This window comes from Dipteris shenzhenensis, chromosome 1 (assembly GCF_047967505.1).
Source record: "Dipteris shenzhenensis isolate YYH24624 ecotype China chromosome 1, Dip_SZ_1.0, whole genome shotgun sequence".
Lineage (NCBI taxonomy): Eukaryota > Viridiplantae > Streptophyta > Polypodiopsida > Gleicheniales > Dipteridaceae > Dipteris > Dipteris shenzhenensis.
This window is the reverse complement of record NC_141596.1, coordinates 10002003-10025127: the sequence shown is the minus strand read 5'-3', so window position 1 is coordinate 10025127 and position 23125 is coordinate 10002003. Positions and strand designations below refer to the sequence as shown.

General features: G+C 47.2%; 1 protein-coding gene across 5 annotated transcripts in view; it reads left to right on the top strand.

Moving 5' to 3' along the window:
• The window catches only part of LOC147905350 (protein TIC 22, chloroplastic-like), a 113022-nt gene that overhangs the window by 52283 nt on the left and 37614 nt on the right, over window positions 1–23125 (top strand). For all 5 annotated transcript variants that reach the window (XM_087379683.1, XM_087379692.1, XM_087379667.1 and 2 more), the window contains one exon: window positions 667–723. In XM_087379683.1, the coding sequence (XP_087235809.1) occupies window positions 667–723 (57 nt within the window). The remainder of the gene's footprint in view (window positions 1–666; window positions 724–23125) is intronic.

The following is a 23125-nucleotide window of genomic DNA, read 5'->3' as shown; positions in this document are numbered from 1 at the left end:
CATCCACAGTTTCTTGAGTAGATCTGATTTTTCCAATTGTCCCATAGAAGCTGTTCTGAAATTACATGTTGAAAATTTTCATTTTTCTGGTGGCTTTTTGAAGAGTCTCAAGCTCAACAAACATGAAGCCCAAAATTCAGCTTATACCATAGCTCCCTTTAAATGGCTTGTTTTTTGTTTTTGCACTTTTTGGGATTTTTAAAATGACCATACAAAGGAAATGGGTACTTGTCTCCATGGAAATCGACCAGACTATCTCAAGCTTTAGGAATAGCACATGGCCCAGTTTCTTTAAGCAGTGCTACTGAACCCAACTGCAGTCTATACAGTAGTATTGATAAAGGCAACAACTCCAATGCAAAGGCTCCACCACATTGTGTCTCATGTTCATGCAAGAAACTATAAGCGGGAATGAGCATCTCTATGCAGATTGACGATTTGCAAAGTGGGGCCAACTATTCGTCGTATCTCAGTGTGCACTTATTTATTGGCAATATGGCTAATCTCATTGATATAGACTCAACTTGTACTCCTTGATCATGTACGGATTTTATAGGCTGTCAAAGTATGGTATCTCTAAGATAACTCTTTCTTTCTTTTCTTCTTTGAAAGAAAGCTAATCAAGTATAATATGTAGAAGCTCATCACGTTATTCCTTCTTTTCAGGCTAGAGAACAAAATGATTCAAAAAGGAGAACATTCGATGGAGTGCCGATCTTCCAGGTTTCAACTCAATTACTGTGTCCTCTTTTCTAACTATTCTAGTATAGCTTTGCCTCTAGGGTATGTACCAATTTAACACATCTCCTATGAGTTTCAGTCCACTTAAAAGAAAAGCTCTATGCAAGAAGCATCTATATCACCCTCATGGCAGGCATCGTATAAAGATTGCCGCAATGAGGCTCGGAAAGATTCATATGACTTGTGAATTTGCCGACCCAAGTATGCCAAATTATGCTCACTCCAGATTGTCCAAAGAGCCCAATATCTCACTCAAGAGAGAAATAGTGAGTATTGAGACAAAGACCTCATAAATCTGCCAAATAACCAAAAATGTTTCCCAAATCTGTGACTTGGGAAACGGAGTCGAAGATGATCTGAAATTCTCCCGAGGAGGTTCCTAGAACACGGGCAGTGCCAAAGCAAATGAGGGACAATCTCTGAAGGAGCCTGACATCTTAAACATGTGGATGGTGCAATGCGTCGTTTGGCAAGTGTGACTCCCACTGACAATGTGCCTGTCATGCATCTCCAAAGAAAAAGTCTTTGTTTCAAAGGCATTTTACACTTCCATGATATCCGGAGATTCTTCCGCCACCATGAGAGGGGCTTCCTGATATGCCACAGAGTATTAGCATATTGCTGAATCCATGGAGCAGGCTGAAGAAGCCTGTAGGCTTTGATGGAGGTCAAGGCAGGCAGAGGAACAGGATGAGAGCATGTAGTAGAGGGTTGCAATTGCCAATCCAATAGCCTGTCTGTGTCAGCCACAGGGGGAACAGGTAGAAAAGGATGTAACAAATCAGCGATTTTCTTCCATATCGACCTATGGTGCATTCCCAATCCAATGCATAGGAAGCAGTGGCCTGAGGAAAAGATAAGAAATAGCCCTGATTATCTACCACATCATGTATGTATCTAATTCCCAATTTCATGAGATTGTATGTCCTAACAGGTTCCTGTAAAGCGAGTGGAATGTCAAAGATGGCACTCCAATGAATACTTTCTTTCCTCATTGAGTTTGTCCCCGAGCAATTATCAGGAGCCCATTTGACCTTAGAAAGTACTTGTTTCCAGTCAGGTATCAGAGCAGTAGAGAAAGGACAGCCAGGTATCTTCCCTACAAATCTCCCAATGACAACCTCCAGTCCAATGACCATAAGTAGAAGTCCTCATGTTGACACACATGGATGCTATCATACAAGTCCATGGCTGTTGTTGGTGGAAAAAGGTATGGAGCATAGTTGCCTTCCTTGCAAGTACATGATATCTTATATTGAGGATATTAAGTCCACCATGCATCCTAGGAGAGCACACCATTTCCATCTTCATCAGTCTCAATGCTTTCATAGCAGTTTTTGTCCTCCATAACATCTTCATAGCTTGAGACATAAAGGCTGAAATATCTCCGGAGGACCAATGCAGCAAAGGCTAAAAGAACTGGACATAGGACATTACAATGGACTGTACTATTCTGAGCCTGACATGAAGCGGCCAAGTAGAAATTTTCTAGTATTCTAGTTTATGTTGAAGTCTTTGGAAGATCCATTTTAACTGCTGCTTCCTGGTGATATGCCATCCTATAGGATATCCCAAATGCCTGACTACATCTTTGGAATGCACCACCTGACCTGGCCAGAGAATAGAATGCCAGTCACATTGTTTCAGGGGAAGCAATTTAGATTTGTCAAAATTAACATGCAATCCCGTTGCCAATCCATACAATGATAGAGTGGTCATAAGCATGTGAACTTCCCGGGGAGAATTCTGTGGCATAAAGAAGGAATCATCAGCATATGCTTGTGCCAAAAAAGATGCAGTCCAAGGATTTTAAGACCAGTCATCTGTCCTGTGTTTGTAAGATGATCAAGATACATTAAGAGGGGATGGGTTGCAATGGCATAGAAGAGAGCACTAAGAGGGCAGCCCTGTCTAACTAATCTACCCAATGTCCATGACCGAGATAGATGACCCCCAAGAATGCACTGAGAAGTAGAGCCAGAATAAAGCCAATAAACTGCATTTGCTATCTTTGGACCAAAGCCCAACTTTGTCATGATTTGAGAGATAAAATCTCATTGAACAGTGTCAAATGCCTTAGCAATATCTACCTGCAATATGAGCACATCTTGATGCGAGTACTTAGCATATTCAATTGCAATCAATGCATTGGAGATATTGTCATGGATTTGTCTTCGCGGCACAAACCCATACTGCTGAGGATGAAGGCCTGCATTCAGTATCCTGTGAAGCCTATACACAATCATTTTGGCAATGAGTTTGTAAACTACAGGCATCAAAGTAATAGGCCTCCAATCTGACATATGGTCACACAGATGTTTTTTGGGCACAAGTTTGACTATGCCATGCTTCCAAGAGTGCGGTAACTGATTTTCTTGGCAGGCAACATTGATCATTTGCAAGAGGACATCTTTCAAATCATCCCAAAAAGAAATATAAAATTCCACCGTAAGGCCATCCTAGTCAGGGGACTTGTATTTGCTGAGGTGGAACAATGCATTATCAAGTTCTGTATCAGTAAAGGTCTCTCCAAGGTAAGAGCATCATCCATTTCCACTATTTCAGAAACATATTGGAGGAATTCAGTCCTCGCATCAGTCATTTGATTTGATGGGGAACCAGGAGCAGAGAACAATTTCTGGAAATAATTTTGGCATTCATCTTGGAGATCAGAGAAAGAGTGCGTCCAAGAGCCATCTAGCTTCCTTACCCTTAGACATGAGTTTTTCTTTCGAGTAGCATGCAGGCCCTGGAAAAAGGCTTTTGATGAGCAGCCCTTATCCATGAGGAGCTTCATTCTTGCTCTAATCTGCCATTTGTGCAATTTCCTCTGATCATTAGCAGTCAATTTAATCCGAGCATGTGAAAGGGAATCATTTTCTGAATCAGAGAGAGGCCTTGACTGAGAAGGTCAGTCAATTGTTGTGCTGTCCTTTTTGCCCATTCAACCTCATTCCTCCATTCAGTCATATGCCAGGTGCCATACTCACTAATGACATTCTGTATACGAGAAACAAAACTGTCCCAAGCATAATTCATGACCTCCTGGGCATGCAAAGGCAAAGGATGAATTACAAGTCTGATCATTTGCTGGAAATAGTGATGTCAGAAGTAAGCCTGATTAACATGCAGCAATCTACTGGAAAGGGGTGGCAAATCATCCAGAGGCATGCCAATCTGAAAATTCATCCACAACGGGGCATGATCTGACAAGCCCAATGAGAAATCTATGAAGAGATGAGGGCTAAAATCTGCAAATTGTTGTGGGTAAAACAAATACCATCTGTCAAGCCTTGCCCAGTATGTAGTAAGTGCATTATGATGAAAAGTATATCTAGGCACTGACCCTTGGAGAAGCAGCCATAAATCTTCAGCCTGCACAGAAAGTAGCATGCTATCCCATTAATGCCTTTGTAATGATAGCTTATGAGATCTTGAAGTGGTGTTATCTCTTGGTAGAGGGGAATTATTAAAATCTCCACAGATGAATGCATTGGATCTCCATGGATATCTGCATAAAGAATCCCATAATGAAGCCCTCATGGCAGAGGTCTGGGAAGCATAAACTGATGCAAACTCAAAAATATCACCATTGACATTAAATTGTATGACCATCCATCTGCCACTGCTGTCATTGAATGCTAACTGAGGTTCCAGCTCATGTCTAACCAGTATGCATACACCGGAGTAGGTAGTGGTACCAGCATAATATATATCATAACCGCCAAAGTGATCATGATGACCAACCTTAGAGTGTTGATTATGTTCTTGCAAGGAAACAATATCTGGCTGCATTTTATGTACATAATTCCAGAAAAGCCTCCACTTGGAGACATTGCAGAGGCTCTGTACATTGGCTGCATTCCTTCAGGATCCATGAAAGACAGAGCATTTTCCCCTTCTTCTGAATCACATATGGGGATGCCCTTCTTCAATAGCCCCACCCAATTGCGAAGGATAGGAGCTGAAGTAGAAGCCTGTCCGGGTGAGGGAGAAGAAGCATCCCATTGACGAGATTGAAGGGGGCGTTGCTTCAATATAACCACCTTCTTAGGTTGTTGAAAGCCTTCCTGATCAATCCCCGCAGATTCCTTCATCTTCTCTTTTCCTTTATCTTTTCCTTTTCCAGCAAGTGGCTGCACCTGATTGATTGGTTTGGCACTCTTTGCTCCATTTCTATTTGCTGTCTTAGCTTGCAAATTCTCATTCATTTCCCGTGTTTGGGGCGGCAAGGCATTAGGAGGGGGCTGATGCAGAACCATTGGGCATTCAGAGGCTAGATGCCCAAACTTGTGGCAGGCAAAACAAGCTCCTGCAAACACTCCCCACTTCAATTCAAAATACTTTTTTCCCAATTGCACTCCCTCAACTTCCACTGCAATAGAAGGAGGGGTAGGTGTATCAATGTCCCAGAGAATGCAGAACCTGTTACGATTTCCCATAGGCCGTGGAGGACAAATGACCTGTCCCAGAGAAGCAGCCAGGCCAGGCAACTCTTCACGCATATAGTCCGGGAAGTTAACAACTTCAACCCATACAGGACAATGATGTCGTATAAGACTTTGATAATCCTTGTTTGGGGACCAGGGCATAGCATGTACCATCTGCTTGCCGTAAAACAGGGGAGAGAATTCAAGGAGTCTCTGCTTGCACAAAGTATCTGATAAATGCACCTCTTAAAAGCCTCTGGAAGCAAAATACACTCCCTCTACAAACCATCCTCCAAGGATGGACTTAATCCACTGCGCGACATCGCTGGCCGCTGGGATTCTTCCTCAAAAGAAAATTATAACTGCAGTTTGAGACAACTCTCTGAGAGGATTCACGAGAGAAGGCAATTTCAATTTGTACGTGACCTTTGGAACCGGTTTGCCCCATTCCTGTCGTGACTGCTGAAAGTCATCCTTGAGGGTGTCAAACACGTACTGAGCTTCCACAGTAAGTTCATCATCTTGTGATGCAGGTTCTAATAGACGACGCTTAGCATTTGCAGGTCTTTCTTTGCGAGCATATGTACAAACATCCAAGTCTGAAGCCATGATTGAGCTGTGGCAAGACAAGAAGGAGAAAAAGAGCGTACTGACACGGGACTGTACGGAAAAGTACAGAAAAAAACAGCAGATGTGTACGGTGTTGGAGACGGAACTATACAGAGATGCAGACACGGGACTGGACAGAGTTGCAAGCGGGACTGTACGGAACTGTGTGCAGATCCGTACGGAGATGCAGACTGGACCGTACGAACAGTGTACGGGAGCTGTACGGGGACCGTACAGGTGTACGGAAACCCTGACAAGGCTGAAAGGCAGAGATCGCACCACAACACACACAAAAAAAACAGAGAACTGCAGGAGGCTAGAAACGAGGCGGAAAAGAGACCAGATAGAGGACTAGAGAGGTGGCTGGTAGCAGCGATCAAACCTAGGAGGACGCGGGCCTGTACTGAACAGCAGCGGCAGGCTGGAATCTGTACGGAACAGCCGTACAGGCTGTACTTGAGGCTGCAAAGGTCACGACGGGGAGTGGAAGGCACCGGGGACCCTGACGAGCTCGCGGGGATGGCACGGTCGCGCTCCTCAGCTCTCTCTCTCTCTCTCACACACACACACTGGCACACACACAAATCTCTCTCTCTCTCACACACACACACAGCTAACAACACACACACGCGCGCGCGCGTGCGTGCGCACGCACGTTCATATGTGTGTGTGTGTAGACTCTTTTTTTTTTTGTAAAATAAGTTTTGCGTTAGGAAAGCATTTACATTCATAGCTGTCCCAGAGTGGGACAGCTACTACTCATAACTAAAAACAGTAATTAAAAACTTCCAAATGGGCCTGAGGAAGGTCTCCAAAGCAATGGGAATCCTATGGAGATTGAAGCAGAGAAGCTCGAAAATATGGGAAGATATTTACTGAAAACATTCTTCTTTCTTGGCTTCTCGTGTACACACACACACACACACACACATACACACCCAATATACATATATACACACACACACACACACTTTTTTTTTTTGGGTGAAAATTTTTGAGACTTTATATTAGAGAGTAACTATCCCAAAATGGGATGTGCGAAAGTACATCGACAGAAGATCTCGCTGTATGACAACAAGGAGCACCTGAAAAAGGAGAAAGTAGGATCACAAAAGACTCTATAATTTCTATCGTTCCATAGAGTGATGCTTTATATTACACAATGGCTTCCCCTGATTGGGGATCCCAAAATTACATCAGTTGAAGATCTCACTATATGACTTGTATACATTATAGTCTATGTAATTGGTTTGGAGACAATTAAAAAAAAGATTGCTACAGAGAGCATCCAAAAAAGGAAAAGTGGAAAAAGTAGGACCACCAAAGACTATATGATTTCTATCCTTCCATAGAGTCCAGAGTGCCTAGTAACGAACCCAAGTGAAGAACAACTCAAACTCCTGTCTACGTGGGTGAATCCCAAAAAGCCAAAAATGCTTCCCAAAGGCAGCAGTAGGAAATCTAGCTCTCAAACGCTGCCAAAGAAGACCAATGCCAAAGGAGATGAGGCACATATTCTTGTGGAGCCAAACATCTGTGACAAATAGCTGGACCAATATGTCTCCGTGCCAAGAGTTGCTCAGACGCAAGACATACACACAATATGTATGTGTGTGTGTAACACACACACACACACACACACACACACATGTAATATATATGTGTGTGTGTGTGTATGTATGTAAGTATGTATGCATGTATGTATGTATATGTGTGTGTGTGTGTACACACACATATATATATTACAATACATACATATACATATACATACATACATGTTGGATTAGGGTTGGTCACCTCCCTACCTGTGAGCCCCAAATGAGGAGTGCATCGGGGGGGTGGACCATAGGATAATAGGATGGGTCATGGGGCTGCCACATGGGCTGCCATATGGGCAGCAGAGAAAGGGAGATCTCTGGCAAAGGAAAGCCTCCATGGAGGGCAGATTTGGGAGAGGCATTTCCAGAGGCTATCCACAGATGGAAAGGGTAGAGTTGGGTAGGGTTACAGCAACATACGACTGCGTGGACAAGGCATTGATGTCAGCATGTGTACGGATTGAATGGAGAGCTTCTACAGGCCGTACGGAGTTGAAACAAGGGTTGAGCACAGGCGGAATAGGCAGGTTTCAGAGGCACAGCAAAAGGTGGGATATGGAAGGCCTTATGGGCTGGTTTGGGGGCAGAGAATAAGGCTGGATCAGTGCGGGCTATTAGTTGGATGCCACGTGGCCAGGCAAGCGAGCAATGTTGACTTCCAACATCACCTCTGAGCTCGTGGATGGAATATGATCTCCAGGGAGCTGGGTGTGTTGCTGGTCGTGTGATGCTCTGTTGCTGAAGACCGTCATATGTACTATTGAAGAAGGCCCCTCTTGGCACGAACCATCTTAGCACGATTACTGAAAACATGGTTTTGATGCAGGTCACCTCCCCATCTATAAGCCCCCATATGAGGAGAGCATGGGGGAGGTGGACCTGGGCCATGAGAGAAGGCCACATGGGCAGCACTATGGCTGCCATGGGGGTAGAGATCAGAGAAAGAAAGAAGAACCTAGAGGAGCCATGGTGGCTGCAACAAATCTCTCTTTTGTATTGTGTCCATGGCTTTGGACGGAATATATTCTTTTGGTTGTTTCTATATCTGGCTGGATCATTGTCTATTTACTAGTCTGCACATCTATGTGATGCACATAAGTTAAAGAAGTTTGTGATTCCGCACTCCCACACACACACTGTGTGAGCTCCTGGGCTATTTAATCAGTCTTCCGCTATGCGTACCCTCTGTTGGTTGATTTCTAACACCCAGGCCATAGGTGCTTAGGCATACTCCTCTGGTCTGGTAGTGGTACACTGATCCAATTGGTACAATAATCCAACTGATACTGCAATCGGTGCAAGGTCTACTTCGCTGCATGGGCACCTGTATTTCAGAGTTATACAGCCCCCTCTCAGGTCCAAACTGGTATACTGCTCCTAGATCGATGAACCTCTATGATCTAGGCTCCATGGGCATCCAATTGCTCACAAGGATCAATTTGTTGTGCCTGAATTCCCTCACTTGCAAGCATCTGATCCCTCTCGATCTCCAACAGCTCAACAAACAATAGTTGCAGTAGACAGGAATCCCCTCTGGATCTGCCAGGTTATGACGTCCAAACAAATATACACTGGTAAACACACTGCCACCTGAGTCAGCGGGACTCCTTGTTGCTCGAGGTCCTGTGTGAAGGCTTGCCTCGATCAAAGACTTTTCCACCACCATTGCACCTTTCCGGCAGGTCCAGCTGCCACATACAAGCAAGCAATCCTCCATTTGGAACTAGAAAAATCCTGATGGTAGCGCATCTTGCCTCGTGCTGCTAGATGGCTGGAACAATCGACGTGACAGCAGTAAAATCTTCCTTTTTCTCATTGCGTCCCTCACTTATCCTTTGAGGACACTACTGCCAATAATGACCTTTCTGGCCACAACGGTTACATGTATGTGAGGCCTTTAGTGCTTCCCTTTCCTCAGCTGTCAACTTCTTCCAGCCCTTCTGCTTAGCTGTCAAAGCTTGGAAGATATTTGCTTCCCTGCTTAGAGGATCTCTTTTTGAAGTTGCTTCCGCATCAAGGTAGACTTTGTGGGATCCAACAATCTCATTTAGAATTCCAAAGAGACCCTCTTTATGGGAGAGGCCTTCCCACCTTTGCTATCACGACCCTCGATAACTCCTTTTGAATTTGAAAACATGCTTCAAAGATCCACGCCTTTGATGGCACCTGTATGGTTGACACCTCTGCAGAGTTCTCCTCACGAACACCTCCGAACAGCAGCCCTAAATCTCCTCTCAATTTGCTGGCTCAATGTTAGAAATGACCCAACAGAGGGTACGCATAGTGGAAGACTTATAGTAATGCCCAGGAGCTCACACAGTGTGATGTGGGGTGTGGAATCACAAACTTCTTAACTTATGTGCATAAAATAGATGTGCAGACTCATCAATAGACAATGAACCAGCTAGATAGAGAAACCACCAAAATAATATATTTTCGTCCAAAACTATGGACACAATACAAAAGAGATAGATCCAGAGTCCCACCAATGGTGTGGTCCTCTGATCTAACCACAAGGTCCTGCTCCTATTTGCTGGATATCTCTAGACTCGAGCCCGTGTGCTCCACCTCGAGCGTCTGTAGACTTTCCGTCCAGTGAATCAGCCTAGGTCGGCAGCCCCTGCCAAGCTTTGTCTACAGCACACAGGTCCCCTTGGTCCTCCTGAATGTAGGCCCCAAGATAGCTGTTCCACTGCTCCAACCTGCTTGTGAATGGCTGCTCCAGAAGGTATGATGATCACAACACCTTGCTGCCCTAGAAGACAGCCAAGGTTCAGCCTCTAGGGAGCTCAGTCTACAGCACACCTTCCACCCTGCTTCACCCCGAGTGTGAGGCCCAAGGGGGTGGCTTCTGGCTGCTCCTGTCTGCTCCTGCTCTTGCTGGAAAAATGGATGATGAATGAGGCCTAGAGCCTCTCCTTTTATAGGCCCAAGGCCTTGCTGAAAAAACCGACCAGCCTGCAGCAAACTGGCCGACCAGACTGGCCGACCAGTCTGTGGCTGGTCCAGTCCTATAAGGGCCCACAACACTAGGCCCCTTCAGGGCCATTTGCAGGGCCGACCTGCCACATGGCATTGCGCCACTGGCCAGGGCCCTACTGCCCTAGATTCAGGGCCTTTTGCAGGCCTCACTCCTGCCCATAGCCTCTGCCATCTGCCCCGCATCTTTCTTCATGCAGGCGCCTTCCTGCTGCAGCATCCTTCCCTCCTGCCAGGCCTTCACCAGCCCCGTACAGGCATGTATGCATACCGTACCCTCCTGTACTGCTGCACCATCTGTTCTTGCTGGAAAACCCTGTGCAATCAGGCTGCTGCAGGTCCCTGATGTCCACGTGTCTGCTCCGTACATCAGGAGCTCCACGACTTGCCAGGTACCCTTCTTGTTAGCCCATTGGCCCTGTCTAGATAGCTGCCCACACGGCAGCCTGTGTGCTGCCCATGTGGCAGCCTCTACCTTTTGGTGTGTGTTGCCTTGCCCATATGGCAGCTGATGTGCTGCCCATGTGGCAGCCCCAATATCCCTTGGTCTACCTCCCCCATGCTCTCCTCATATGGGGGCTTACAGATGGGGAGGTGACCATTCCAACACCCCCTCTCACCGACACATGCAGGCCCAATGCCAACACGTTGATGAAGATGCTCCAGTAACTCCCTGGTCATAGTCCTCTGGAACTTTTCGATGTCGAAATTTTTTCTTGGCTTTTCACCCAGTGGCTCCTGCTCCACCAGGTCTGGTTCTGCTTCCGCACACCATCCTGGTACACAGGTCCATCTTTGGTAGCACCTCCTGGCACCACCACCTTCAGTCACGTTCCCGCCTTCGAACTCGAGCAATCTAGCTGTCACGATCTTCCAGTTGTCCCCCTCATAATGAGTGAACAACCTGGAGTCTTCCAGGCACCATGCTCTGAGGGTCTGTTTCAACACATCCTTCCTTTGGCAAGGTCTACAACAAAAGTACATCTCCAGATAACCTAGACCACGAACTTTAAATGCACCTGACTGAACCTGAGTCACTCTCTTTCTCGCAAGGGCACAATCCTCCAGTCGTGGAAGTCGATTCCCAAGAGCTTCTGAATCAGGGTCGTCCTTCAGCAAGGTCCCTGCCTCCAGGCTCCCACACCTGTGAGCCTCCTACTTGGGCTCTGATACCATGTTAGAAATGACCCAACAGAGGGTTAGCACAGCGGAAGACTTATAGTAATGCCCAGGAGCTCACATAGTGTGGTGTGGGGTGTGGAATCACAAACTTGTTAACTTATGTGCATAAAATAGATGTGCAGACTCATCAATAGACAATGAACCAGCCAGATAGAGAAACCACCAAAATAATATATTTTCGTCCAAAACTATGGGCACAATACAAAAGAGATAGATCCAAAGTCCCACCAATGGTGTGGTCCTCCGATCTAACCACAAGGTCCTTCTCCTATCTTTTGGATATCTCTAGACTCGAGCCCGTGTGCTCCACCTCGAGCGTCTGTAGACTTTCCGTCCAGTGTGTTCTTCTCCACCTTACTGCCTGTGAATCAGCCTAGGTAGGCAGCCCCTGCCAAGCTTTGTCTGCAGCACACAGGTCCCCTTGGTCCTCCTGAATGTAGGCCCCAAGATAGCTATTCCACTGCTCCAACCTGCTTGTGAATGGCTGCCTCAGAAGGTATGATATTCACAACACCTTGCTGCCCTAGAAGACAGCCAAGGTCCAGCCTCTAGGGAACTCAGTCTGCAGCACACCTTCCACCCTGCTTCACCCCCAGTGTGAGGTCAAGGGAGTGGCTTCTGGCTGCTCCTGTCTGCTCCTGCTCTTGCTGGAAAGTTGGATGATGAATGAGGCCCAGAGCCTCTCCTTTTATAGGCCCAAGGCCTTGCTGAAAAAACCGACCAGCCTGCAGCAAACTGGCCGACCAGTCTGTGGCTGGTCCAGCCCTATAAGGGCTCACAACACTAGGCCCCTTCAGGGCATTTGTAGGGCCGACCTGCCACATGGCATTGTGCCACCGGCCAGGGCCCTACTGCCCTAGATTCAGGGCCTTTTGCAGGCCTCACACCTGCCCATAGCCTCTGCCATCTGCCCCGCATCTTTCTTCATGCAGGTGACTTCCTGCTGCAGCATCCTTGCCTCCTGCCAGGCCTTCACCAGCGCTGTACAGCCACGTATGCTTACCGTACCCTCCTGTACTGCTGCACCATCTGTTCTTGCTGGAAAACCCTGTGCAATCAGGCTGCTGCAGGTCCCTGATGTCCACGTGTCTGCTCCGTACATCAGGAGCTCCACGACTTGCCAGGTACCCTTCTTGTTAGCCCATTGGCCCTGTCTGGATAGCTGCCCACACGGCAGCCTGTGTGCTGCCCATGTGGCAGCCTCTACCTTTTGGTGTGTGTTGCCCACATGGCAGCTGATGTGCTGCCCATGTGGCAGCCCCAATATCCCTTGGTCTACCTCCCCCATGCTCTCCTCATATGGGGGCTTATAGATGGGAGGTGACCATTCCAACACTCAACACTCCCTCCACGCCTCAGGTCACTAGCCAACTGTGGCTCTCATACCATGTGCTAAGTGCAACGGATCTGGGCAGAAATGGAGAGAGAGAGAAAGAAAGAAAGAAAGACATAGTAACGTCCTTGGAAGACCTCGTAGGTCTATGGGATAGAGTGATACAACATCAAAAAAAGATCTCATACAAGCCTTTGTGGGCTGGGGCAAGGGGTGAGCTAAAGCCCCTGCCAAGTACTAATCTAGTGTCTAAATAGAATAGAATAGAGACAAAATCAGAATCTGAATCAAGAGTCAGGAGTGTCCAGATCAAGTCAGGTCAAGTCTCTCCGCTGGGCCATGAAGATGTCGCAAATCTGTAACTGTCGGGCTGTCTCGCGTCTAGGTGGTGGCCACGGTCGCCTCGATCTCAGTACCCGTCGGGCTACGTCGATCGTGATTCCTCGTCTCTGGCTCTGGCAGTCCCCTACAAGTAGTGCTGTGATGGGACGAACCTCAATGGTGTGCGCGCTGATGGTGTGCCCTCTAGTAGTCCGAAGAGTTTGGTGTGACTGACTGCTGATCCAAGCTGCTCTCATGTCGACAATCTCCTCATCCTCAACTTCACTGTGTCCAGGAGCTGTCTCAAAGGCATAGAAGTCTGTAACCTGTCTCTGAGCTGGGTCCGGCTCTGTATCCTGTAGTCTGTCTGGTGCTGATAGTGCTTTGGCCTGTCTTAGTAGTGCCTCTCGGTGTCGGTGCATCTCCATCAAGTACAACCCTACATAGACTTGGTCTTGGAAGTGTATCAACCGAGAGAGCGGGCCGAAGCTGGTCCCCTCCTAATAAAGGGAGTGATATCGCCCTCGTATCTCATAGTAAACCGGGCAGCTACATAGGAAGTGCTCCTCAGTCTCAACGGTATCCATGTCACATAGTGTGCAGATCCTGTGTTCTCTGGGTAGACCTGCAGCTTGGCCCGCCTCAATCCTAAGCTAATGGGAGGAAACTCGCATCTGGCCAATGGCAATCCGGAGTGCATGTGTGTGTGTGTGTGTGTGTGTGTGTGTGAGAGAGAGAGAGAGAGAGAGAGAGAGAGAGAGTAACGTTTGCAGGAGGCCTCGCAGGCCTATGGGACAAAGTATCAAGTAACTCATACATACCACTGTGGGCTGGAGCAAAGGGCTCACTAAGGCCCTTGCTGAGTACTAAAATGCTATACTAGTACAAAATAGCAAAAAAGTAGCAAAATAGCATGAGGGTGGCATGAAAATATCAAGTGCTCAAAACTAGAGTCCCAAGTGCATGAACCGGCTCCACGTATCTAGGCTCCATGGTGGCTCTCTGATGAGATGCAAAGAGCTCACGTATCTACATTTGTCGGGATGTCTCCCGTGGTGGTGGAGGGCATGGTCTCCTTGATCTCTGGATTCGATGGGCAATGTCAAGGGTGACGCCTCGCCTCGGTCGATCTCCCCTAAGGAGAGCTGAAATAGGTCGAACCTCGATCGTGTGTGCTTTGGTTGCTTGTTGCGCCATGTACGGTCTCTGTGTCCCTCGCCTAGTAGTGCTTTGTCGGCTCTCTCCACCGATCCATACATCTCTCATGTTGGCTAGCTCCTCCTCCTTTATCCCAAACTGCCCTAGGGCTGAGTCAAATGCATAGAAATCCATGACCTGTCTCTGCGCTTGGTCTACCTCTGTACTTTGTGGTGTGGTGGTCCCATCTTGCTGCTCTCTGATATGTCGTAGTAGTGTCTCCCTGTGTCGTTGCATCTCCATCAGGTAGAGCCCAATACAGACCTGTACCTGGAAGTGGATCAGCCTCCTGAAAAAGCCAATGGTAGCCTCCTCGGATCTCAAAGTAGACTGGGCAGACACATAGAAAGTGCTCCTCTGTCTCGACCGCCCCCATCATGCACAACCTGCAAGTCCGCTGCTCTCTGAGTATGCGTGCAGCTCTCCTTGTCTCGAGCCTCAGCTGATGGGATGAGACATGCATCTATCCGATGGCAATCCTCAATGCGTGTGAGACTCCTCTGTCCTCGAGATACTGAGGTCTGATGATGAGCCCATCCTCCGATACTCTGAGAAAGTGGTCATAGTAGAGCTGGGTCTTGGTGGGGAACTCGTGGTCCCCCCCCCAAGTGCGAGATGTGTGGAGCTGGAGGAGATCTAATCGTATGATGCGGTTAATCTCATCCCGTGGGATCAACTTGGGCGGTGCATCCACGCTATACTGAAATGGGGGAAGCCGATCCATCTGAATGCCGTGACTGGCAAACCATGTGGTGATCCGTGCAAACCATGCTGTACCTACCCAAGTATGTGTAGGATTGCACAATCTCCACTAGCTAACTCTAGTATGTAAAGCTATGTCGGTGAATCACTATGGCATCTTCCCTAGTGATGCACGTGTAGATTGAGTCGTGGGGAAAGGCCCACGTGCCTATTCCCTGTGCGTGCATTGAAGTCACCAAGAAGGAGGATGTCCCCTTGACTAGAGAATTTAGTGATATCATCCTGAATCGACTCATACGGGCTGTGCCCTTCTGTGGTGACCTCACGTGCATAGGATGAAGTATCTAGAGGGAAATAACACACTGCTATGAGAATCGGCCGTGCGTCTGGTAGCTGGACTCGTATCCACATGTGTCGCACATGCTTCTCTCTCTGTGCCACTGATATGAGAGGTCTCATGTGTGATCTAAAGAGGATACCCACTCCCCCCGAACCCCGCACACCAGTGTCTCTCCTCGTCTCCTTCCTATGAAATGACTCCCATGTATATCCTGTCACAGTGGGCAGTCCTCTCTCGGGGCTCTCATGTGTCTCAGTGTAGAAGACCATGTCTCTGTTAGTGTATGTCTCCGAGAAACCACCTGGATCAGACCAGAGTGTGCCGTTGCAATTCCACACTGCAATTCTCAGTCCACTTTGTGTCCCCTTGGCCAGACACCGTCATAATTCACCCTCTTCTTAGGATTTAGTACTGACATTCTGCATATTTTGCATTTGCATTGGTGTGGATGCTCGTTTACCACCACCACAGCTCTTTTGTACCAGGTTTTTCACAGTCTCATAGACCCATCGGTCTTCTAAAGACTTTAATAAACTTTCTTTCTTTCTTTCTTTCTTCCTTTTCTTCCTTCTCCCCCCGGTCCTGATCTCCTCTCTCTCGGATGAGCACCCTTCCATCTTTGTATGCTGCCCATTTCCCTGCTTCTCTCGCTGCCTTGACGTGTACCATACCTTCCCTCCGATGTTCCTGCTGTAGGAAGGTGAGGTCATTGTCTAGGTAGATCCGGGTTCCTTTCAAGGTCACCCTCGTGCTCATGAGGGTCTTTGACACCAATCGTACTCAAAGTCTCTGCAGTCCACTCAGATCCTGCCCGAACTCTGCCCGAGACAAAGAAAGAGAATTCCAAATCTTAGACCACAAAGTCAGTATGCATTCAAATGAAAAGTTGACAAACATCAAAGTCTCAAACCTCACTCTAGCAGATGTTCATCCCTACGGGGCTTGTTGCATCTGCTTACAAGAGAACCTAGCACCCAAGCCACAAAGGCTGACAACACCGCTTTGCTCCAAACACTCAAAGCTACAAGAATGAGCCAAACATTGCTCACACACTGCAAACTATGCAGAAGAGATTTGAATATATAGACGTCGGTGTAGAGGTACCCGAGGTCGTGAAGAGTCGCTTGAGATCACGAAAGAATGAACTGCACCTCCAATGGATCCGCCAACAGCCATGTACCAATAGCATTCATGGTTGGTTGTATCTGCGTGCCCACAAGTGTTAGAGATTCTGACTCTCTAATGGTGCTACATAGAAGTTTGTGTGTGAGGGTGCCACATGGCACTTGCCTTTCTACCCCTCCATTAACCTTAATGCTTGTCACAAATGCTAACTAATGCTAACAAAGATCATGTGGAGTAGTTCTGTTTTGGCAGATTACCAGTCTTTTGAATATTGATGTCTTCCCCAAGGTATTTCTGCATTCCATAGCTGTCCATCGAGTTGATTGCTTGTTTGTAGAAGTGCATTTTTGTCCCCAGGTTTTGCCATAGTTTCTGTAGCTCTCTCTCTCTCTCTCTCTCTCTCTCTCTCTCTCTCTCTTTGATTTCTATTGACGTCCATCTTCTCAAGTTTGTTGAAATAAGCCATGAATTGACATAATGCTTTCATACTTGTTTCGGCCAGTAGGATGGGGTAGGGTGCCTGTGCCTTTGCCCGTAACTCTCATATCAGGAAACATTTCTGTGAAATTCAACCTTGGGTATTTATATGTGTTGACTATTTCTAGGGGCTTCCCTTCAAAGGTGACATCCACTTGTTCATTGCATGTTCAGATCACCATTACCTTTGTCTTATTTATGTTCACCTGCATTCCTGAGTGTTTGTAGAATTCTCTCAGCGCATCCAAATGTCCTTGCTGTGTATTCTCATCCATACCTCCAAATCATCAATAAAGAGACCAAATAGTGTTGCTCAGAGGAAGTCTACAAAGCAATCGTAGATAGACTCTTTCTTATGCTTGAATCCTTTAGTTGCAGCATTTATGGCAACCAAATGATCAACTATTGAGTACTTGGGACGGAACCCTGCTTGAGATGGTGCCCAGACTCCTTGCTCCTCCGCCCACTTTCTGAATTTTTGCTCAAGAGTCGTGCCATTTATCTTTGCCATTAGGTTGCTCACCATGATTGTTTGATAATTCTTTGCCATCTTTCTATCTCCCCCCTTATGGATCAATACAATCCTACTAAGCTACCAATCTGATGGGAAACCTTCTTCTAGTGCCATCTTCATAAACTTGGAAGCATTTTCTTTGTTTTTTTTGCTCCCCATGTCAACATTTCTGCTACTAGCCCTTGTGTATCTGGGGCAAGGTGACACCGAAGGTCTACCTCCTTTTGTGAATCCTTCGCCTCCTCCATAAGAATAATCAACCAAATTCATAGCCCTTTCCATTAGCAAACTTGTTCAGGCCTTTTCTTATGTAATATGTCTTCCTTTGTTATGATTCATATGTTGATTTATCTTTCTTCACCTTGCCTTTCGTATAGGCTTTTTTTCCCATTTTGCCTTCCTTTCTTGGGGTTTGCTACCATGCAAATTTTGGAAAACCTTTTTGGGATTCTGTTTCAGCTCTTCAAATCTTTCAAGCTGCTGACTCTTGAGAAATAATCATTTTTTACCCTTATCACTTGTTTATATTCGATCTTTGTCCCCGTTTTCAGTTATGACTGCTGTCGATTGGGTCCCTGTACCAACTGAGGGCCCCCTCCCTTAATCAGGGAGAATTTTCTTTATACTTGGAGAACTGAGAAATACAAAGAACACTCTTCGAAAGAGCACGGAAACGCACTTCTAAAGAGCTCACTGTGCACACGTATAGCAGACCCAAACATCTGAGAGGCAACGCCGACCAATACTGAGACCTTGATGCTGTCCACACTGACGATGTAGGATGCTTCTGCAAGGCACGGGAGAGGCTTGTGCTATCCACCAGAATGCAGGGTTACTGCATGAGAGAGAGTGAAAGCTAGGAGTGATAGATCCTATAAGAGACCTGAGAGATGACTGAAATAAAGAGATGAGAATGATCTGTGTAAAACTGTAAGAGAGAACTGAAAAAGGCTGCTGAAACAGACCCCAAACCTTACTCCGTTCACTGTCCTGACTCCCCGTCTGATGCGCTGCGGGAACACCTTCCCAGAGGGCTGAACTAATGCCAAAGGCTGAGGCTGGTCAGAGGGCCATTGGGGGTGAGTGTCAGGCTGTTCAGAGGGGGCTGAGGAGGAGCTGTAGGAGGCTGAAGTGCTGGGAGAACTGAATGAGGAAAGAGGGCCTGGAGGCCCCTATTTATAGGGCTTTCGGGGCTGGTTTGCTGGTCCCTTGTCCCCATAAAGGCACCCCTAGGCCCCATAAATGGCAGTCTAGGGAGGTGTGCAGGGTGGTAGCCTATAAAGGCAGCCCTTCCCCTGCCATTCTCTTCACTTGTTCCAGCCCTGAGGGGGCCCATAAGGGCTCCTATCCTAGGCTGAACCTAAACCACTCCCTAAACCAAAGACGGAAACACTACCCTACGGTTCTCTAGTGGATACTAGTGAACAAGGACTGATCTTCCGACTTGGCCTAAGGCTGAGACACTGACATACGTAGCTTGTGCCTAGCTGTCCCTGGACAAGGGCTCACAAAGGGGTCACAGCATATTAGGGAACTATTACACACTTGTTGAAGTAGCTAGTAGTGTGTCACTTTGTACCCAAGTGCAGGGGTGCATGTGGCAGCCAATGATTACATGGCATTCATTTGTTTCTTCCCTTGCTTTTGGTGAAGCATTTTTGGGCTGTTGACAGCAGCATATTTGTTATGTAAGTGCTCCTTTCATGACATGTAGAAGGCATGTTCCTTTTGCCATTGCCTCCTCTATTTCCCTTTCATAGATGTAAGCTTTTTTGAAGTCCATTATTAACCTGGGGTTTGCAGTTACTTTCTGTTTTTTCACAGCATTACTTGTCCCCTTTATGCGAATAGATATTGCCCTATGACCAGATTCAAGAGTCCTCGACATTGATATAGTCAATCATGTGTTTTGCATTGGAATTTGTGATCACATAATCAACCACACTTGACCCTTGAGCTGTCTTGCGTGTGTATCCTCCTGCGTTTTGAAAATTCAGTGTCCCATTGCATATTTACAGCCCAAAACATCCACACAATATCAAGACTTGCCTTTCCATATGTGTGATTTCCCCTGCATCCTTTGATGTCCTTTTCCAACCCCTTCTTTCTTCGCTGTCCTCTTTCACTTCATCCATCCATATGGGATCTCTCCCCTTTATTGTTATGAGGCCTTGCAATTTTTTTAACTTTTTTTCTTCAAAGAAAGGAACCTTCTATTAATGCTTGAAAGATTTTCATACAAGACAGCAGCCCCGAAGGTGCTGAGTATGGAAAAAAACCGGGAAAAGGCTGAAAGAAAAAACGGCCTGTTCCAGAGAAACTTTTTTTTTTTTCCAAAGAAAGGAACCTTCTATTAATGCTTGAAAAACTTCATACAAAACAGCAGTGCTGAGTATGGCGAAAAACCGGAAAAGGCTGAAAGAAAAGACCGGCCTGTTCTAGAGAAACCCAGATCTCTGGTACTGGGGCTAGGAGCCAGGTGGGGGGACTATACAACCAAAGAATCCCTCGCGGAGTGACGATGTAGATAACTCATGCAGGCCAAGCCTTGCAGAATTGAGCACACCTCTCGACAATCGCCCTAGAGCCTGGGGTCCCACGCTCCCAGGTGGAGCGTAGGGTTTAGATGATATCCTGCCATGTGGCGACCAAGGTAGCCGAGGGTGGAACCAGATGCTCACCCATCACGAGACTGCAACGAGCCACCCAAATGTTCCACGCAGTGATACTGGCATACCACCTCCCAAACGTTGTCCTCCGGAGGAGGAGGAGCTAGGCTATCAGGAGGGACTGCCTCATGGAGTGCTATCCTCTGAATGCTCTGACCCTGTATCCGGTAAGTGGGGGAGATCTTATCAATCTGGAACATGTGTCCTCCCTCAGTCAACCAGGCCACCATCCCCTAGGTGTAGTCCCTTTGAAGACTCTGCATACGGGTCATGATCCTGAGGGCTCCCATCCAGATCCTCGCTACGCTACGACAGCTCCAGAAGCAGTGTGGGATCATCTCCAGGAAACTAGCAGAGCAACAATGGCACTGCCCCTCCACCCGCATCTACTCCAACCACGATCCGATGGACAGGCCTCCGTGGCAACCAGCCATAAGAAGTATGAAATCTTCCTCGGCCGCAAATTGGACCATAACCGCGTCCAAAACCTGGAACGAACATCTCGGGGCACTCTTTGGGCCACCCAATGCCTCTCCCTCGAGGGGGTCCACATGGAAGAGTCCATCTGAAGCCTCTTGCCAATCTGTGTGGTGTAGGAAAAGAAGGGCACCTCGTCCACCTGCTCGGCAAGGCCGCCCCTAGAGGGCCAGAACCACCCTCCTGGGTCCCACTAGACCTCCCTCAAGGGTCTACCCTCCCAAAGCCAGAGGCGCCATCTGAGGGCATCCTGCTCTGAGATACTGGGAGGGTCAATGTGCCACTCCTTCCCCAAACGTCCCACGACTCTGATCATTTGCCAGTTAATCCCATCAAGACTCTCATCCATCTCAGGGTCTCTCTCAGTAAGTGGCTGAAGTAGGCCTCTAGGTCCTACACGGGGAAAATCGGGGTGCGTTGCCTCGTTGCATCATCATCCTCGAGGAGACACTAGTCTGAGAAAACTGGCCCAACCATCTACTGTCCCTCCATACGTGAAGTCCCTCCCACCAGGACTCAGGGATGGCTAGGTCAATCTCTCTCATCCGCTGCCCTGCCCCTCTCAGATGCGCTAAGGCGCCAAGCCTTACCTCTGCCTTTCTCTGCTCTATCTGCCAAAAGACCCGGCTGGTCCACTGTCCCACTGTGCCCAACCAATGCACCCCTCCTGATCTCGGATCTCTGGGTGCCACACAAGGGGCTGACGCTCAAACTCCTCTCTACATCTGGGTGGAGCACGAATGAGCCCCTCTGCTAGTCTCTGCCAGACCCTGTGAAGGCTCCTCATCAAGGGGGGGCCTCTGAGAAGATCCATCTGTGTGAAAGCTGCCACTACCCCCTAGTGCGTGGGGTGTTCCTGAGAAGCCCTTGCTGTAAGAGGAGCTTCCAGGGCTCTGCACCTAGGGTGACGCCGCGAACAACCAACTTGCCCAGGAGGGCTATGCTCTGCATCTCCGGATCAATGATACCCAAGCCTCCCAGTGCCTGCGGCATGATCACCGTCTACCAAGCGACCCGGGCTCTAGTATTCCTCGTGCCATCCGAACGTGCCCAAAGGAAGTTCCGAACCAACCGTCGGAGCTGCCCAATGCACCCTCTGTGAAAACACTAGCAGGAGGCGATATACCAGGCCGTGGCAAGGACCTGGTTTGCCACTAAGGCCCGACTTGCTAGGGAGAGTTTGGTCGAGCTCCAGTAGAGAAGCTTGCACCGAACACTCTCAAGGACCGAGGTGATCTATTGCTCTCCTGTAATGTCAATACCAACCTGGCATCCGAGGTATCTCGCTGTCTAGCCCCGTGGTATCCATCTGAAGTCAAAGTCACCCCCCCACTCATGAATCTCCTGTGTCTCCTCATAGCTTGTGAAGAAACCTATGGACTTTGTCCACTTGATCCGCGCACCCAAGGCCTCGTAGTAAATAGTCAGGGCTCCCCTGACTCTCTTCAAACTCGCTGTGGTGCCCTCTACATACACGAGTAGCATGACCCGTCTATGACGGGTTACAGACCCTCTTCGCTGGGTCTCAAAGTTGAGACCATAAGTTACCTTTAATTTCGAGGAATTAAATTTAAGGTTTTATTTATAACTTTAAGAAATTTTCAAATTGTATCTCCATTCTCTCTCTCTCTCTCTCTCTCTCTCTCTCTCTCACACACACACACACACACACACACACACACATACAAATCTCAACATTTGTAAGCTTTTTATTAAATTTTCTAATCAAATCCAAATGAATCCCTAGGAGTGTCTTTATTAATAATATGATCTAAATTAATTGAATTAAATTGACCGACTATAATCAATCATCACATTAATTATTATATATTGATTTTTCATTTGAAGGTATAAATAAAATATATATTATTTATTTCACACACACACACACACACACACATGAAGAATTTTTATTTGAACATTAAAATGTCGTTAATTAAAGTCAAGTCCTAAAATTGAAGAAATGCAATTTTGGAGAAGCTTGTTTTTAAAGAAGAGGTGTGTGTATGATGATAATGTTTGTATGTTTGCTTAGGAGTGTGTGGGTTTTTTTGTGCATTGTGGATGATTGCATGTGTGTCTATGTGTAGGCCAATGCAAGTGGATGTATGCATCTATATGTCCATGTGCAATCCAATATGATTGTGTACTCATGTACATGTGTGCTTGTGTCCCTATAAGTGTCTGTATATGTTCATGTGATGTATGTGCACCTTTGAATGCACATGGCTAGAATATCTGCACCCATGCACATAAGTGTGTCAATTCCATCGATCTTGCACCATGTCTCTATCTGTATAAACATACATATGTATGTACATTTGTATGTACGTATAAATGTACATACGTGTGTGTGTGCACACGCACGTGTGCGGGTATGGCTAGAGGCTTGAAGGTGGTAGCTTGTTGCACAAAGGCCACATGTGTCATT